The following is a 20,842-nucleotide window of genomic DNA, read 5'->3' on the forward strand; positions in this document are numbered from 1 at the left end:
CTTTATCCTAATACAAACTATCATTTCTATCACCATATCCTCTCTCTCTCTCTCTCTCTCTCTCTCTCTCTCTCTCTCTCTCTCTCTCTCTCTCTCTCTCTCTCTCTCTCTCTCCACTAAAAAACAATGCCCATGGTTGATACTTGAAATTCTTGCCTCATCACATAGCCTACTCATTTAAGATGTATGGACATGCAATTTGGAGGAACAACTCTCTCTCTCTCTCTCTCTCTCTCTCTCTCTCTCTCTCTCTCTCTCTCTCTCTCTCTCTCTCTCTCTCTCTCTCTCTCTCTCTCTCTCTCTCTCTCTCTCTCTCTCTCTCTCTCTCTCTCTCTCATATATGCACCAATAGTGCAAGACATGGAAGGCATTTTGTTCTAATAACTAAGACAAAAATGTAATGGTATTGGATTTGCAATACTATTTTCTCTTGCTTGTGGATAACTAAAGCAAGGCTTAGGATAGATATGAGCAAGCATTAAGGAGTGTCTCTAACTTACTAGCATGTGTAGCCCAACCCAAACTCATGCAAGCTCTCTTGATAAATGCATGCCTTGGCTTATGTTGTTGACATTGGCACCTTTAAATTTCAACAAGTAACCCAATGACTCATTGTTGGTATATTATTATAAATAAGGACTCTTTAAAAATAATCCTAATTATTATCCCAAATAAATATTTGTAAAATAGACTATATCTCTGTAATAGTTTATATATTTGACTCAACAAACAAAATTTTGTCGATGTTGATTACTCAATCTTAAGAGATAATTAGTTTTGTCTCTATCAATCATGGGATGCTTTCATGGTTTTTTTTTTTTGAGATCTTTAAAAATAAAACTCAAATTGAATAGGAATATGAAAGGTCACTAGATGATGTAAAAGTAGAGTCAACTGTTTATTTTGATTTGTAAATCCACTTGCCTTTTGTTTATAAGTTTTGATTTTATTAAAGGACATAGTTTCATGTGCATATGGGAGCTATGCATGTGTATATGTAGAATTAAAGTCATAGACTCTTACTTAATAATATGCATGATATATATATGATTGCCTCTCTCTATACAAATATTCTTTTTGAATTGTGCAGGTAGACTCCTCAGTAGACACAAATTGTGTTTGGGTTCAACTCCCCTTGAGTTTATCTTTACTTTTTCTTTTGTAGGTTTAATATGTGTAACCACTAATGTATAGTTACAAATGAACACTTGTGACTTTTGAAGATGATATCATTAATATGTTTCTAAACTTAGTAATAAGAACTTCAAATCTTATGATCCTTTCCTAAACTTGATAAGGACTTAAAATTTTATGTGTCTTTTGAACCCATGAATGTAAGTTCAAGAAATGTTAAGATCTACAACTTAAACTTGGTATAAAATATTTAAAATCACTCAAGCCTTTAAACCTAGCAACGTAAGTTTAGAGAATACTAAGATCCACAATCTAAACTTCATATCAAATGTTAAGAAAATAATAGTTAAGGAAACACTAGTACTTTTTTAAATCAAATTATATATTAGAATGTTTTCCATGTGTAGGAGAGAATGCTAAGTTGTTTTATTTTCAAAAATATTAATTATCTATACCAAAACACCTATCCCATAAAATATTTGTAATGCATCAAAACACATCTATCCAATAAAGTCATGCTATATATATATATATATATCACAATGGCACATTGTGAGATGTTGGCTTACAATGTAATCAAATTGTTATGCTCATGAGGGTGTATATTGCACAAAGTAAAATCAGTCATAATCTCAAATGGTGGTTTGCCATAAAATGACCCAAATGTTCTTTCGATCCTTACATAAATGTGTACTTGGTATGCATAATCTCTCCTACACTATTTTCAATACCCATGTCTTTTTTTTTAAAGAAATACATTAAGGTTGTGTTTAAATAAGGTAAAAAGTAATATGTGCAAGCTTATAGGATCCAAAAGTTAGCAAAAGAATGAGCCAGGCTATCATCAGAGAGGCATATTTCTACTTAAGTAGGCCAAAGGGTGGATCGATGCATATATAGCTTTTATGGGATACATTATAGCATTTTGGGTTTTTAAGGGAGCAACAAGGAGAGCGCTTTGGGCTAGAGTGGGGCCCATTAGCATTAGATGAACACACAAACTAGTAGCGGTAACTTGTATCTCGAATGGTGGTAAGAACTCGATTGAGCTCCTCAACTTTGATCCGAGTAGCTTCTTTCTCTATTTCCTAGAGTCGAAGTGGCTTGTGGAAGTTACTATATGTATATCATCTACATCATGTTCATTCAATGCCTATTTATAAATATCCTTATTTGTGATTTTTTCCTTGAATAAAACACAACCCTTTTCTATTCAAACGGTAAATAACCCCTTTGTATGTAAAAAATCTATTAAAATGGTATTTTAAAAATACCTTATTTTGAACCCACATGATGCATACACATATTCATGAGTAACTTACCCGAGCGAAGTGGGGTGGTATGTTTTCCTTGTTCTTATTGCACTTGGTCCTCAGCTCAGATCATGTGTTGAGAAATAACAAATGATGTATGCTCCAGGAAGAGATGTCTTGAATCCCATATGCATAGTGAGGAGAGTAGAGAAGCTGAAAAGCTATAAAGACATGTACTTGGTTCACTTTTCATGCAATGCTATTTGTACTTTGTACTTCATTCTATGTCTCTATCAAGGTCAGCTCAAGATTGTGTTTATGAGTCCAAGTCTACATCTTGTAACCTAATTCACTTGAGCAATAGTTTGTCTTCTTGTCTATGTCACTATGAGTCTAGTTACCGACTTCCATCCTCCATAGTCAATGCTATACTCTAGATCCATATTTTCTCACATGGTATCAGAGCCCATTCGGGCATGGCGCTACTCCTCTAGCTTCATTTCACTCTTATCTAGCTCAACTTGAGCTCAGACCAACTTAGGAAAAGTTTGGAACCCCAATTCCTCCAAAGGAGCTATTGGACCCAAGGGAAGAGGTCAAGGATTCAACACTGACAACAAAAGTCGGATGACATGTCATTATTGTGGTAAGATTGGCCAAATTGCCATTGAATGTTTCCACAAGAAAAGAGCACAACACATGCAGAATGACCACCACCAAAACCAATTCATGAAAGAAGAAGAAGAAGAAGAAGATGCTTCCGCTACCATCAACAACTTTGACAAATTGTTCTAAGGAATTTGTTCCCATAGTGGATTTGCTTTGTAAAAACCATTGCCAAATATGTATAGTCTCAAGCTTTAACTTGACTAGGTTGCCTATGAGCTAGTCTCCCATGCCATGTTATCATGTAGAGGGGGGAAAAGCCAATAACTGTAGAGACTCATCATTTGAGAGGGGATGTTGAGAAATAACAAATGATGTATGCTCTATGAAGAGATGTCTTGAATCCCATATGCATAGCGAGGAGAGTGGAGAAGTTAAAAAGCTATAAAGACATGTACTTGGTTCACTTTCATGCAATGATATTTGTATTTTGTACTTCATTCTGTGTCTTTGTCATGGTCAGCTCAAGATTGTGTTTATGAGTCCAAACCTACATCTTGGAACCTAATTCACTTGAGCAATAGTTTGTCTTATTGTCTATGTCACAATGAGTCTAGTTACCGACTTCCATCCTCCATAATCAGTGCTATGCTCTAGATCCATATTTTCTCACAAGAAGTGCCACAGTGGTTGTTCGAGACTTGCAAAATAAAATCCTATTTTAGAGCTAATGAAAAAGATTTGAAATTTCTTTTAAAGATTGAGTCATTGCAGTGACATCACATGGCCCATAGGAAATGGGCTCTTATGAAGGCCCAAAATATCATAGGTAGTCCATTGGATTCATCGAGAAGGATTTCCTTCCGTGTGAATGTTTTTGGGTGAAAGGCTTTGATAATGTCCTACATGAATTCGTGGATTTCCTTGTTATACCTGTACTGAATGAACAAGTGAAAAATAATTTGTAATTCTACCTTAGACATGGGCATTTCATATATGCCTTGCCAATCTTAAGATCCTATTCTACCTCTCAATCCTCATATGTCTCGAGCAAGGTTTAAACTTCAAATTTGCAAAATTCACGAATGATAATTTACTTTAGTCTAAAAATATTGTTATTACAAAGAAGAGAGAAAGTATAAGAAAATAGATAATTTACCACTTGCAACAATTATTTTTAGAGAATGAATTTATGTTGAAAAGCGATTAATTTATTATAGTTATATTATATCTAGCTAGTTTTTATGTATACAATTAATATACTTGTAATTTAGAAAGGATCAATGTTCATCATATAGGTCTATTCATCAAGAAGATTAAATTTTACTATTAAAAATTTCATTATAATATAAGATTGCAATTTACTATAAAACAATATTAAATATATAGGAAAAACGATAGATTTATTAGTTATATATGCGATTCTTTTGAGTTTTATGTAGTAAACATTTTTTGTGATAGTTTTGCTAGTTATAACCAAAAAATAGGAGAAATTTGCTAGTTTTGGTTAATTTTACTACAGAGCAAGTGGTTTAGAGTTCCTTATGAGCCAGAAGGGGAAGCAAGCTAGGGTGACTTCTAAGATGGGGATTGCCTAGGGGGATGTCTAGCATCGACATGATGAAGCTAGCCTTCATCTTCATCACCACCTTCCTGCTGATTTGAACCAACCATATTAAACACCTCTACCTGTACTATAATTACATTGCTTACACATTCTTCAAGTATAAACACATTTAGGTTTGATACAATTGCTCAAACAATATCATGGCCAGAAGCTATGAGTGGGTGGGGGGGTGTAAGGGCTTTGTAGCTATACCATCGTGTTATCACTAGAAATGCCTATATAGGGAGTAGTAGTGACCACGACCACTCTACGTGTGATTCCCTATACCCAGTGGTGAACCCTCTTATGTGCGATGTCACGAGGATGTAGTCCTAGGATGTGCCTATGTTGTATTGTTTCTTTGATTGAAAATACAATAGTATACCTTACTCTCACGTATCGTGTTACCTTTCAGTGCCGTGTTGAGTGAGTGATGAGTGCAAGTGCATCGCACGGTATCAGAGCAACTCTTGCTCCCCAGAATGGAGTACTTATGAGTGGGTGGGGGGGTGTAAGGGCTTTGTAGCTATACCATCGTGTTATCACTAGAAATGCCTATATAGGGAGTAGTAGTGACCACGACCACTCTACGTGTGATTCCCTATACCCAGTGGTGAACCCTCTTATGTGCGATGTCACGAGGATGTAGTCCTAGGATGTGCCTATGTTGTATTGTTTCTTTGATTGAAAATACAATAGTATACCTTACTCTCACGTATCGTGTTACCTTTCAGTGCCGTGTTGAGTGAGTGATGAGTGCAAGTGCATCGCACGGTATCAGAGCAACTCTTGCTCCCCAGAATGGAGTACTCACAGAAGCAGGAGAGAAGATCCAATGCCCTAAAGAGAACAAGCTGAAACAACCTACATTGTGTCACCCCATGTCACGAAGACCCATGTTGTGTCGACCCCGGTGTGATACCTCGACACGGAAATCCCAACACCATCCACCATCTAAAGACGTGACATGGATTCCCTGTGGCACAACCACCACCCAAAGGTGAAATGCAACTTCCCCGCGTTAACAACCCCCACCGACCACATGGAGGATGATAGAGAGAATGTACCCATCCCAACAATGGAAGAGAAAAAAAGAGTAGAGGGCAAGAATAGAGAGTAGCCCAAGAGGAGAAGGTAGCTGGATTGGAGAGGCAGTTGGAGGGCATGTTAGGCATGCTAGAGTTAATTTGGAGGAACATGCAGATGAAGGAAGAGAAAGAGGAAAGGAGAAGAAAATTACAAGTAGAGTAGGACTATAGAGAATGGGTGCTACAATAACAAGAAGAGGAGAAAAGGCTAAAAATACAAGAGGAGATGGATAGATTAGGAAGAGAGGATTTCTAGGTGGGCGCAAGATACAAGAAAAGACAAGGAGAGGATAGAAGCCGTAAGTAAGAAGGACACGAAACACAGCCATAGGACAATGATAGCGAATTGCATGGATTTTTATTTGGAATGTAAGAATAGGCTAGAAGAGACATAGATAGGCATGAGCCAACCAACTTAGTCGAGGCCATAAGAATGGCTGAAAAACTAGTGGACTTGGAAGGCAAGAGGACAGCCCAGGGGAACCAAAACAAATTCAACATCAACCTCAACAACAATTCATGGACCCCGCGACCCAATGCTCCTAGAGGCTCGTTCATGGAGACATGGAGCCAAACCTCTAGCATAACATTAGCTGCGTCACAATCTGCATTAGCACCAAGAGGAGCAATTTTGACAGATGGGAAGATGACCACTATAGGTCAACTACAAGTGCGTCATATGGTGCCACGAGGTCAAACACATCATGGTGGAGACCCCCAGGTCCAACCACGGGGATCAGATGTTTCAAATGTAGGGGACCACACTATCAAAATAGATGCCCCATGGAAGCATCAAGTGGGTCAAGTATGAACGCCACTATGGAGGAGAGGAATTGCAACCCCCACACATCCAAAAAATCCCAAGCGGAAGTGATGAAAGCATAGATCACCCAAGAGTGGGGCAATAAGTGCGCGACCCTAATGCATGGTGGCCAGCAATCCACCACCTATACATCAAAGATAAAGCGAGAAAAGGGAATCAAGCTATTATATAGGACACAGGGGCCACTCACAACTTTATCACACCAAAGTGCACAGCCAAACATGGATTGAAATTTTCAAAGGTCTCGAAAGGATTAACAGTAACATTCGCACAAGGAGAGGTCAAAGAAGTGAAACGGGTCTTTGCAATACAAGTAGAAGCCCAAAATGAAAAGCAAGGCTCAACTTCTTAATAATCCCCATGGATGATTTTGAAGTTATCCTAGGCTTGGAATTCTATGATAAATATGTCATTTCAATGTTTGGAAAGGGAGTTAATGAGATGATGCTAGATATGCAAGGAGAATATGTCAGAGTACCCTATGAAAGAATGCAATTTCCAAGAAGGACACCAATCAAAGTGTAAATGAAGGAGAACAAGACTAGAGCTTCTTGTCAAAGAGTGAAGACAAGCCGAAACTAACCAAAACTGCCAACCCATGCAACACCATGTCAAGTGAACCCTAGTAGGCCATGCATAATGAAATGCGTGCCAAACAACTAGATAAATCAGTTAAGCAAGGAGACATGGTCTACCTATGTATGATTCGACCCATTGAACAAGAGATCACCAAGAAGCCTAAACCCCACACCAACAGCAAAGAAGTGATAGAAATACTTAAGAATTTCAAATATGTATTATCTACATTGATGATCTACTAGTCTATAGCAAAACCCTAGAAGAACATAAGCAGCACTTGCGCTTAGTCTTTGAGAAGTTGTGGCAACATGATAAGCTATATGCTAAACCAAAAAACTGTGAGTTTGCAATAAAAGAGTTAGATATAGGCTTCATTGTAGGAGCAGTTGGTATCAAAGTGGACCCCAAGAAAGTAGAAGTTGTCAAAAAATGGCATGTACTGAAGACTGTAAGGGAAGTGTGGGAGTTTCTCGGCTTCACAGCATTTTGAAAAAGGTTCATCAAGGATTACAATCTCATCATTGCACCCTATCCCACCTCGCAAAAGAAGATAGCACTTTTACGTGTGATAGCAAGCAACAAAATGCTTTTGAACGGATGAAAAAATGCACGAGTCAAAACCCCTATCTTGAAAGTACCTAACTTCACCAAACCCTTTGAGATCTCCACAAATGCATCCGACTATGGCATTGGGGGTGTACTAGTGTAGGAAAGCCGCCCCATAGCTTATGAATCCAAAAAGTTCACAAATGATGAAACTATGTGGAGCACACATGAGAAGGAAATGCTCACAGTCATCCACTGCCTCAAAAAATGGAAGCATTCTCTTTAGGACAAACACACAATAGTCTTCATCAACAACATCTCCCTCATATCTTCCAATCCCAACCCAAGCTATCGGCCAAACAAGCTCTTTGGCTAGACATAACTTGAAATTGATTATTATGTAGCATGAAGTTTAAAATGTAATATATGCATACATGTGCACATCAAATTTTTCTCTAACCTTACAATCATCAACTTCTTCTTGAGTAGAATGAGGGAAAGAGACAAGCCCATGCCATCATGCACCAATTGCCAAAAAGGTGACAATTGAATAGCTACCATGCCAAGGCAAAGAGAGGTCAATCAATCCAAAATGGATGAGAAGAAGAGAGATCATGATTAATCCAAAAAGGACAAGAAGAAGAGAGTCTTAGTCTAAGCCTTAGGCATAAATCTTAGCAAAGTCTATATAACAAAGCCTTAGGAGAGGCATAATGTTTTATCCTTCAACCTCATTTTCAACACGCATGCACACACACACACACACAAAGAATTAAAGGAGAAAATAAGACAATCAAAGGAGAAACAAAAATTAAGGAGAATTGGAGAGATAAATAAGAGAAGACAAAATGCAATAAGGATGTTATTTTCCCTCTCTCCCATCCATCGACTTAAGCTACTCTTACTCTTCATTAGATCTTGCAATGAAGCATGAGGGAGAAATAAATAAGAACAAGAAATGAGAGCTATGTCAAAATGAGAGAGGGAGAAATGAAGCATGACAGGAGAAGATAAAGGGGAAAGGGAATTGCAACCACCCTCAATTACCCATCTCCTCAAATCACTTGAGGAACCTTCTTCTTTTCCTTTCTTGGATTATGATTTTCAAATTTGCGTACATTTAGCTAAGGTCTAAGAGACCATTTAATTTTGAGATAGGAAAAAAGGTGTTGACCTTGCTTTTGCTTTCAAACATTTTAAAATATGAGCATTTAGACTACACATGGATTTACATTCCTTTATAGACTATTTTTGGCAAGCATTACATTTGCAATGGATCATTGTACAAAGGTTTTTGTGATGAGTGCATTTTGGTGCCTTTATTTACACACATTTTCAAGTTATCATTTCTCATGTACTAAAATGTGAAGCATCCTGCTAAACAAATTAGAGAAAAATCATTAGCTCTTGCAAAATGTATATATCTTTATCGGATTCTTTGGTCTTTACATTCTTCATTGCTCCTATTTGCATTGAAGCAGAAAATCAATATTGAACACACAAAAGAAAAACTAAACAACTAAGTTGTAAACTTAGGTTACTAGCACACCAAATAAAACCACATCATGATATACAAAAGATAGGTTTCTCCAACAATTTGGCACCCAAAAACAACATTAGACTCATATAGGAAAGAATCAATAATTGCACTTTCGAGTTCTCCCATATGGCATTTCTTTCAAAAGGAAAAGGAACAAGACAAGTATTACCATGGGGAGGGAAAAGTATAAGAAAATTCACCAAATCAAAAATCGATTAGAATTATGTGCGTATTGAAGAGTAGCCTTAGTGAAAGAAGGTGTGAGTTAAGGATAGAAGTGGATGTCCATATGAACAATGGTTGTGAAAGGGGTGATGGATACTATAGAAAAGGTGCAAATAAGTATCCTAATGCTATATTGCAAATTGCATACTATGGTATTATTTATAATACAATTTCATGTAAGCTACAAATTTCTTATTAACAAAACATGTATTATGATTTGTTATAAGGAGGAAAACACTAGGGTGCTACAATAAGCTTCAAAGGTACATAAATATGCATATAGATTTGCATGGTATGCAAGCTTGCATAGATTCTCCAAGGAATTGCATTTATTGTTTTCACCACACACACTTGACAATCCAACCCGTAACTTTGTGGTGTTCCTGATCACTTTGATGAGAGATGCTCCTCAAGTGCAGAACCAAAAATGGACATCTCCTCCTTAATAAAATCATGGAATTCATCCTCTCTAACCTCATCAAATTCGAAAGTCCATTTCTTTAAGCATGTATTTGGCTTAGGCCCAGGTCCCAACTTCATTGAGTATGTCAAGGTAGCATTCTCATGTTTTCCAAGATGACCTCCTTCAAAAATTCTAGCCTTAAAGTAATAATCCTTGTGATCAATCTCATCCCATACAGCCTTGATGTAGTCAAAGTGAGGAAAAGCTACAACACAAGAAAGTTAATGTTAGGTGATCAATCCCATGAAGAATTGCTAACAAAAGTAGAACCTAATGGTTGATTAAATTGACTAGAAAGATCAATGAACCCACAATGTGTGTGTATATATATATATATATATATATATATATATATATATATATATATATATATATATATATAGATAGAGAGAGAGAGAGAGAGAAGCATTACCATGTAATGTTGATTGGGTTCTAAATGACCTCTACGTGGCCATGGAGGGCTACATGTTGAAATTGGCAATGGTGGGAAGATAAAATATTACCAATCTTACTAAAGAAGGGCTTGCCAATATTTAGAGGAGTGTTGGTGAACATGGGGAAGATGAAAGATATTAAACCTTACTGAAGAAGGGCCAACTCCTATTCTTAGCAAAGGAAGTGTTAAGAAAGATTAACAAAAATACGACTCATTAGCAAAGTCAGTGTTAATCCATATTATAGGAGGGGGAGGGGGAGGGGAAGGGGGATGAATAAATAGTACATGCGGGGTTGTACTGGATGAGGAAGACGCCGCCGGGGGCGAGAGGGGGCCCGTCGAGGTACTCGACGGAGAGGTAGTGCTGGGGCGCCACCCTGGGCAGCGTCACCTGGAAGTTCTTCATCCACGTCCTCCACACCACCTCCGGCGACAGCTTCACAACCACCTCATGATCCACCACCTTCATGATGACGACGAAGTATCCACACACACACACTCTCTCTCTCTCTCTCTCTCTCTCTCTCTCTCTCTCTCTCTCTCTGTGGATCTCCCGGCCTGATCGCCTCTGCCTCCCTCCCTCCTTTTAAAGGGGAAGCAGTATGGTGGGTGCGGCGTGGCTCCCGTTGTTTAATCCTCAGTGCCAATCTCGTTCACAATCGCCAGCTCGCTTCATTGAGACAGGCCCCAGTTTGTCATATTTAATCGAGAGAGAGAGAGAGAGAGAGAGAGACTGTGTGTGTGTGTGTGTCCGCGCTCTGTCAAATCACTTAAAGAGCCAAAGACAAAGTTTACGAAAAGAGTGTGAAATTGTTGTCGACAAAGTACTTAAATATGGAGCAGGAGCTGCTCTGTTCAAGTTGCAAGGGCCCACCTTTTCATGTTTCAAAGACAAGACCGAGGCTTTTGCGTGTGGATGTGTGATACTCCCGTAACCCTAGGCTTTCCCTTGATGCAAAGGGAGAAAGAGTGTGTGTGTGTGTACCCGCGCTCCACCAAATCACTTAACAAGCCAAAGAGAAAGTTATTATGGTCCATAAAAGCTTTTTAATATAATAGAGAAATTCTTACATTGAAGTAATCATAACAACTGTATGGGATCAAAGAGTGATAACAACCACATCGTTTCATGGTGATAACAAATAGAAGGAATGAAATTAAAATATCATTTTCAGCCACTCGAATAAACTGTGTCGCTGCTAGCTATAAGTCAATCCCTTAGAATTTTTTAAGTTAGAGATTTTTCCACAAAGCTTACATCATGAAATAGGGAACTAGAAATGCTTGGCTACACATCTTCTAAGAAAACAATGACTTTCATGGGTATTCCATTCATTAGGGGAGATTTGAACTCAAAAATGGGCCTTCTAATGCATGCCACGTCATAATATTCCCTAAAAAAGGGAAACACTATAAAATTTTGCAAAGCTCCAAAATTGTCAAACTTTGAGGATGTAGATTCTACTCATCAAGGTCTTTCGGGTGATATATAGGTTGATAGGTTTTGGAAGTGGGACAATGAAGTTATACCAAAGATTTCCTTTGGCCTAAGGAATATTATGCTATCGTGCCCCTCGTTTTTTAGGGAATATTATGACATAGCATTCCTTAGAAGTCCTAATTTTTAGTTCAAATCTCCCCTAATGTGAGTGGAGTGAGCTCATGGTAAGCAACTCAATGCAAGTTTAGATATTTACTTGAGGCTTCATCTGACAATAAGTAGTTGCAATGATAGCAGTGGAAAACATAAAAGGGACAACAAACAACCAAAGTACAAAATGAGAGCACTATCACACGCAACCAAACCCAAATACCAAAGAGAATACTCCAATTACGATCCAATTACCAACTCAAGGTAGTGGGCAAGTGGAAGCTCTTAGGCAATCCATAGTGGAGATCTTAGCTATAAAGTCTATCAACCTCTAAGGGTTACCTTCAATCAATGAATCATCTCCACACCTCCTTGAACATACTCTCAAAATTGTTGGGCCTTTAACACAAGCACACTTTTACAGCCTTCTTAGTCTTTCCATCCTCTTCCAAAACTTCCACTTCTTTAGCTCTATCTCCACATGTTCCTACTACTCCATAAATGATACTTGCTCTATTGCCTTCTCAAAAAAACACATTAGCCATCACTACTACAATGTCCAACAACCATTGCGGACACTTCCACACCTCAACCACCTTTGGCTTCTCTCTACTACTATCACCCACACTTAGCTTGCTGCCAACAAGTACACCCTCTCCTTGACTTCTCAACCACCCACTACCATTTAATTTGTTTCTCCACCAACTTGACACTTCTCACCACACATAGCATGACCCACCAACTCCCCCTCGTGTCTAATTAACATTGTACTTTTATAGGCTCACTTGGTGTTTTAAAGCATTAAGTGCTTTGTTTTTATTCCTCCTAAATAGGCTAGCATTTGCCCTGTCAAAAGAGCAGTGAGAAAACTACCGACATGTCTAGAAAAGGGTCCAATTACCTCCTCCCACATCACAAAAGGAAACTACCTTTTGTATTTTCATCCTTAATAAGTTGTTTAACTTTTGAAGCTATAATCTTGTATAAAGCATAGGCTTTGTTCATATGCATAAAAAACCCAAGGTGTAACACCTTAGTCCTCATGGCATTTTGGTTCTCTTTTAGAGAAACTACACCTTACAAATAAAATATCCACACTAAAGGCCTTAGCTACAAATCTTTGATTACTATAGAACCCTATACACTAGCTAATTGTACCTTTTGATTGTCAAAGCCAAGTCCATGGTGATACCCCTTCCCTTGGACTCAAGTTATCTACCCTCAAACCCTTGAGTCACTCATCTAGATGAGGACCTAAATCTCAAGTTGTAATTATCATGATGTGAGGTGAAAATTTTGGCAACCAACAAGGAAATCCCCAATACATTATCTTAAAAGACCAATCTTCATCTCACTTATAGTATCGTCTCATGATTCTACTTAACTTAGGACACAAGATTGGTTTGTTCCTTTCTTTTGTGACTACTCAAGGCATCATTATTTCATCCCTAGATCCTTGAAGATCCTTAGAAAAATGCCTCATAATGGTAGTTTAGCAATATTCATCCAATTTCCTACCAAGGTTTGAAGACTCAAATGAAACAATGACAATGTACAATATGCATTTAAGCTTTGTGTTATGCATTATACTTAGAGCATTCATATGTGAAACTCTATATAGCACTTGTATTTGAAGATTATTTGTAAAACACCTTATACATTTGAAGAGTATATTGACCCTTTATATGCATTCTCCATAGAAGGTATAATATAAGAGATGTGCCATCCTTGGTATCTAAGTGAATGCCAAAATACAAATGATTCAAGCCTACATATTGGTTCAAAATTTTTGAGAGTATTTTATGTTCATGTTTCTAAAAATATATGTATATTTCCAAGAATGCTACTATTGCCAAAATACTATGCTAATATGCCATGTGATATGTGTGTATCACATCCTTTGCTTATCATTAGCATTGCGAAAGCATAATCATGTCACTATGCTAGATGGAAAACTTTATATATCTTAGTTGCAATGGAATGTTGTGGTATAGCCCTTCTTAGTCCTTAGAGGGATTCTTAGGTTGACCAAAACCCTTCCTTCCATGCACAACAATATTTAGTCCCCCTTTTAGAAATACTAGGCTTAGTTGAGTATGATATATCTACTTCTACTTCTCAAGGGAAGCATTGGTAGTAGTCTAACTCCTATCTAAGAAGGGTCACTTTGCAACCCATCAAAGTTGAGAGCATCTAACACACCACTTATCCCATAGAGAGTGTCAGTTGTTTCCATGGCCTCAAGGACTAGTACTCTACCACATCCTTCCCCTAAAACAAATTTAGCTTGAGTTCTATCTTATGAAAGGTGGTATTGCTCTAGTCATTCTTCCTAAAGTTCCTTTTTTATTAGAAATTTTTGGGCTCAACAAGAGATAAAAAATGCATGGATAGACACTCTTATTCTTTCAAGAGCTTGAATAACACATGGCTCCACTATCTATCACCAAGTTGGTGCATACTCTACCTCAAAACCATCTCAAAAGTTCCTTTCTCATTCCTCACAAACACAAAAAAACAAAGAGATGAAGAGGATGTTGTGGATAAATCTACTTGCATTCCCATGATGTAGTGTGAGATGCATGAGAGGCTCATTGATGATATCAATGTAACTCCTCGAGCTACCATCTCTTTCTTCAAATATGCACCACCCTTGCTCAAATGTTGATAATGGAAGATGGAGAAGAATGAGAAGAAGAAGAGGATGAAGAAGAGTGTATCCCAATCAATCCCTGACTCACTTAACCTCTTACCCTTCAAGCTATATAGGCAAGAGGGAAAGAAGAGATGGAAGCAAGGAGTCACTCACTCAACCACACACACACACACACACACACACTCTCTCTCTCTCTCTCTCTCTCTCTCTCTCTCTCTCTCTCTCTCTCTCTCTCTCTCTCTCTCTCTCTCTCTCTCTCTCTCTCTCTCTCTCTCTCTCTCTCTCTCTCTCTCTCTCTCTCTCTCTCGTGATGAAAGCAACAAGTACATAATAAAATGGAAGAGTGGAAGATTAAATGTTGTACACATGGCAAGGAGCTCTTTATTCATTTTTACAAATTATAGAGATTAGGGTTAGAGTTTTAATTTTAAGTTGGACACCCTTATGCTTCTCCATTTATGACTATTTCTTCTCATTTTGACATTCCACTTTGGGTACTATGGACACAATGTGGGAAAAAGTAAATAGAGTTACCTGCAACATCCACATCTGTCACATGTCTTCTAATGCAACCTTAGGTGTTTTTACAATTTGCATAGGAGTAAGCCTGGCTCTCAATTTGTTTCTATATAACTATAAAACTCCATATTTACAAGGGAATAATTACATACTCATCTTATGAATATATGGTGCCTAAAATTATATACTAAAGTTCTCAAAAGCTATAGCTCTTTTCAAAACTTCATTCTTGCATGTAAATTTGTTTTTCTACTCTTGGACTATCACAATGCTTGATGTAGAAGCTCTTATATTTTCCATTTCAATAAATAGCTTTCTAAATTACGTTAACATTCTCCTCTTCCTAGACAAGTGTCAATACTTTGGCACTTCCGGTCGTCAAAGATAGTATACTTGGATTTGAACCATGACTTGAGTTAGAAAGTTCTAATAGAAATATAGGGTGTTTCTAATGGTGAGGATTGACATTTCCATTGATGAGAAATATATTTGGCCTTGCTCTTCGATGGCATTTGAGTGGTTCATTGATTGTCAAGTTCCTTGGGGAGTGATATCTGAGGCTAGTCAAGAGATACTATTGCTAGAATCCCAACTATTTAGCCAACCAAAAGAGATAATTAAAATGGAGATAATATGAAAAGCTAAGATTGAGGAAGAGTAATTAGAGCCTAGGTAAACTATATGATAGCGCATCAAAATGAGGAGTATACCCTATGCGAAGAAGTCAAACAAGTAACCATTCATATAATTATTGAGAACAATGGAGTCAACTACTAATGCTCTATTATCTAGATGCTAGCAACTAATATGGATGTGTGTTTGATATCCTCTTTGTTTGTGGAAGTACTCATTCATTTCTAACTCCAAATTTGTGGAAGTAGTCATTCTTTTCTAGCTCCAAATATAGTTACGAGGTTGCATCTAGATTCCAAGTCTATATGAAAAAAGATTGTAGAGCTAGGTAATGGAAAAGAAATAATCTCTACTAAAACCATAAGGAATGTTCAATTTGATTTAGATAGGGAGAAAACAAAAACTTAATTGTGATTTCTACCACTAGGATGTTATAAATGCATATTGGGCATGGATTAGCTCAAGGGCAATAAAGTTCAAATCCAATGTTCCCAAGGGGAAGTTATCTTTCATGACTTGGAAGGCAACACTATGAAGACACAAGGACAACTTGAAAGGAAAAGGTTCCATCTAGGTAAAGCTAACCAACTTCAGAATGAACTACGGAAGCGATAAATGAATTTACTTGATTAGGTTGAATAAATTTGAAAAGCCCAAGGAAGGCACATTACTCTCTTGGATCAATGACTTTTAATATGAAGAGTTGGCATGCCCACCTCCAAATAGAGAAGTTAACCATGAGATGGAATCCATTCTAGGACTTCTCCATGAGCGAATACCAAAACCCATGATTAAAAAACCTTAAACCAAAGCCATTGAGCACAAGAAACGATTAAGGCAACTAATTGAGCAAGAGTTTATCCTCCTAAGTAATTTACCTTGGGAGCCTCTTGTCCTAATCTAAAAGAAGAAATATGGATCCCTTAAGTTCTTTATCAAATTAAGAGGACTAAACTACGTGATAGTCATGAACAAGTATCCTATGTCCAAAATTGATGAACTTGTAGATCACTTCATGGTGACAAAGACTTCTCAAAGATATACCTAAGATTAGGGTAGTATCAAATCTAAATCAAGGAGCAATATATTTCAAAGACCACTTTTAGTACTTGATATGGTCATTTTGAGTTCTTACTACTTATCATTTGAATTAGTCAATCAATGCCCCAACAACATTTAAAAGATTGATGCACGATATCATCATCCCTATCTAGATGACTTTGTGCTAGTATCATAGGAAGGCCAGTCATAAATATATATATGTATCATGTGGGTTCAACCTAAGGGATTTTTAAATACCATTTTTACACAATTTTTACAGAAGAGTCCCATATAAAAGGGTTACTTACAAATTGAATAGAAAAGGGTTATGTTTTATTAATGAAAAATTCACAGATAATGATATTTATAAATATGCCTTAAATGCACATGATATAGAGGGTATACATATAGTGAATTACCCAAGGCTAGTATTCTTTGATGACGTGTTGGTATTCTTCAAATCCTAGAAAAATCATGAGGTTCATTTTATAATGATTGTGTTCCAAACCCTTTTCCAAAACTAGTCTTATTCCAAGATGATTAGCAATGTGTATTCTATAGGACTAAATCAAATACTTGGGGTACATTATCTCTATTGGAGGAAGATCACTTAACTCTACAAAGGTCAAATACATTATAGTTTGGCTAGTTCCCAAGAGAGTCAAGGAAGTCCATGGATTTCAAGGACTAATGGGATGATATCAAATCTTTATCAATGATTATTCTCTTATATTAAAACCTCTCACTAACTTTTTGAAGAAAAATAGTTATATTTGATGGCTAGTGAGACTACCTAGCTTCAATCAAGAATTTGAATTAGGACCATAAGAGTCTTTCCTGGATCTTTATCTAGTAGATCCAAATAGCAAATAGAGAAGACGGATTAATATAGTACAAGAGTTCGATTTTAGAAATCAAATAGAGACTTGGAAATGATAATGTCATTGAAAATTCCTCAAGCCAAAAAGCATTGCTTAATAGGACTGTCGAGGTGTGTAATTTGAGAACCATATCCACTTGAGAGAACCCTATCAATGCATGTACATTAAGAACTTCCCCATGAAAAAGAGCATGAGCTACCTATTATGAGACAATTAGTCCAAGGTAGGATCACAAAACAACATAAAGTACCTTAGCATTCCAATTACCTTAGCAAGTTTCTGACTTCTTCCAATCCAATTGCAATGCCAAGTCTTTTTCTAATAGAGCATATAAATGCACAAAAACCATAAGAGCAATGGTAAGAAAGAAAGGGGATAAAGGCATATAGCAATAAAAGACATATAAAACCCTTACAATCATCAATCTAATTACCCTCATACTTTTTTACTTCTTCCAATCTAATAGATATGATAAGTCTCTTCCAAGCAAGTACGCATATGTATAAAAAAGATCAAGAATAGTAGTAAGTAAGAAAAAAAGAGAAAGGCCTATAGTAGTAAAAAAATTCTAAAATTCCTTAGAGTCAACAATCCAGTTGCCTCCATAACTTTCTTGCTTCTTCTAGTCAAATTGAGATGGCAAGCCTCTTCCATAATAGAGCATGTAAATACATAAAAACGGCAACATTAATAGTAAGTAACAAAGAAAAACAATATAAAGTCTTGAGAAAAATACATCAAAATAATGATTTTCAAAACCCTTAATAATTTATTTGAATGAAAATGATATACATCAAGCTTCATTCAATGGCAGGAATGTGATATCTCAATACTCTTCCAATGGCATGAACAAACACAGTGAAAGAGAAGTGTCAAGAGGAGAAAGAGAATGAAGAAGGGAAATCTCTAACAAAAACAACAAAAGAATACAGAGGGGAGAAAAGAAAAAATATAGACAATTTCCAATCCAACATCTAGATGTCATAATTAAATGTATTAGGAAATGGGATGTCATTTTTGAGGTCTTAGTCAAAATTGTTAGGAACAAATTATTAAATATGAGACTAAAGGAAAGAGAGAGATTCCACTATTATTTAATGCTAAATATCCCTAAAAATAGAGAAAAATAAGAAATTAAATAGGGTGTCCTTCTTCTCTTATTTAATCTAGTTAGGATGTGATTAAGAATCAATAAAAATTCTTATAGGATTCTTTTGGCCTCCAAATTGGCAATAATGCAACATTGGTGGAAACTAGGACATTGCCAAATCATTAGTTGATTCAACAAGTTTCACAATTCCTTAAGGAAGTTGATCGTGTTGAAGAATATTTGTATAGATAGCAAAGCTTCTATTGGCCTATAATAGTCATAAGATTTTGGATGACCTTTACTAATTGGTGGCAAAATTTAGTCGTGTTGTGTCAATTTGCTAATTGGAGCAGCTTAAGGAAGCATGAAGTCTCAACTACAAGTTGAAATCTGATTTAGAGTGATTGAATCATTCCCTTTTAATTATGAGTAGATCAATGCTCTTGTCCTGTAGCATCATCCTTAGTGGAGAAACCACTATTCAAAGAAAGAGCATGTCAAATCTATATCAGCATCCTCAAAACTTCCTCAACTCTCTCAGTCTTCCACACTTCTGGAACCTAATGTAACACATGATAAGATATAAAATTTATTTGCCATATGCCCTTTAGAACCTAGAGGAACTCTCAACTACATAATCTCATCTTAATGCCTTCTTGTAATCTTTAGGTGTTGCAAATGAGAGAGGAAGACTAGACAATGAGAGAGAAAGAAAAAAGAGAGAGAGATGGCTAACAATCTTGAAAGGATAGGTGAGAAACTTGAGAAGATCAAATAAAAAAGTTATATTATTTAATTGGTGCATGTACAAGTCTTACTCACACCTTTTATACTCTGGTCAATGTGACACTAAGTATGTATTCCAATATGCCCTTAATTGAGTTCCTCAGATTCTGGTACCACTAATAATAAAGGGAAATTGAGAGGAGAGAGAAAGAGAAGAGAGAAAGAATCGAGAAGGAGAGAGAAATATAGGAAGAAGATAGAGAGATGGCTAGTAGCCATGAAAGGAGAGTGAAAGGACATGTGAAAAGCTTGACAAGGTAAAAGGAAAAAGTTTTGTTATTTAAATGGTTCTTGTAGAAGTGTTCTTTACACATTTTATACTTAGGTCAATGTGACGCTAAGTATTAATTCAAATATATCAATTCCTTACACTTTGATTTTATAGGTAAGATATCAATATCCTCTAGAAACACATAATTACTAGCCTCCTCCTCATCTAGTAATACAAATAACTAAACCTTGTGTGTATATCATTATTTGGTGTGATTGGAGCAAATAATTAAACATATGCAAAATTATGAATAGTTTCACTAAAAATAAGTTTATTGGCAATCCTGTCAAGCTGAACCTCTCCGCCGGATAACCTGTATGAAAGGGAAAAACCATAAACTAAAGTGGATGAACTTGCCCCACCTATCAATAATAATTTCATAGTTTCTTCATTGGATCTCGCATCCCTTTTTGTATGATCGTTGTTGAGGATGCATGCATCAAACACATAGAATAACAATATATCATATCAATATATATGGATTATGGGATCCAAAAACAACTTTGATGAGCACAAAAGCCACAAATGATAGCAATTTTTTGCTCTTTTTTTAAAATATCAATAGTGAATTATATATCTATTTACTCATATAAGATGCTATACTACACCTATGTGTGCTACCACATGCAAAATGCAAATATATCAAGTGCCAACAAGATAGGATGGAGACATCCTAGTCCAAAAAGATGAATAACTTTGAAGATATTGAACCTCCACCATTACATCATGAGGTTGTAAATGAGAATGTACTAGATGATACGGTTCACAAATTGATTTCCCATGAATGTAATGAGAGCATTGATAGCATGATGCCTATCCATCTTCATCACAAACTCCATTACATGAATGATTCACATACACAATTTTACTTGCTTTTCTTGAGTTAGTAAACCTTAATACATTCTACGGATGCGTAAATTCAAGTTTAAATGCATTACTCAATTAAGTCTTCTTGTTTGTGTAATGACATGGAAATAGAAAATAGGAAAATTATAGAATAGATGTGGAATGCATAGATGTGCCCTATAAGATATTGTTTCATTTTCTCATCCTTCCTCACATACATCATATGTTC

At 36.6% G+C, this 20,842-nt stretch overlaps 1 protein-coding gene and 1 pseudogene across 1 annotated transcript; one reads left to right on the forward strand and one right to left on the reverse strand.

The window, feature by feature from the left end:
• LOC148028929 (uncharacterized) overlaps positions 1-20,842 on the forward strand; it is a 258,438-nt pseudogene that overhangs the window by 130,606 nt on the left and 106,990 nt on the right.
• On the reverse strand, positions 9,371-10,873 carry LOC148028933 (major pollen allergen Bet v 1-C-like). The gene is made up of 2 exons (XM_087687698.1): positions 10,585-10,873; positions 9,371-10,068 (listed from the first exon to the last, which is right to left on the reverse strand). Exons 1-2 carry the CDS (start codon positions 10,766-10,768, stop codon positions 9,788-9,790), a joined length of 465 nt encoding a protein of 154 aa, XP_087543824.1. The 5' UTR covers positions 10,769-10,873; the 3' UTR covers positions 9,371-9,787.

The sequence above is a fragment of the Lygodium microphyllum genome, chromosome 11 (genome assembly GCF_053477565.2).
Source record: "Lygodium microphyllum isolate KBCC chromosome 11, Lygodium_microphyllum_v1.1.10, whole genome shotgun sequence".
Lineage (NCBI taxonomy): Eukaryota > Viridiplantae > Streptophyta > Polypodiopsida > Schizaeales > Lygodiaceae > Lygodium > Lygodium microphyllum.

Excerpts from the sequence above, each read along its gene's own strand:
- LOC148028933 (XM_087687698.1), bottom strand. The coding sequence starts at position 10,768 with ATGAAGGTGGTGGATCATGAGGTGGTTGTGAAGCTGTCGCCGGAGGTG. Across the intron at positions 10,069-10,584 it reads CATCCAGTACAACCCCGCAT|CTTTTCCTCACTTTGACTAC; the intron begins GTACTATTTATT and ends CTTGTGTTGTAG.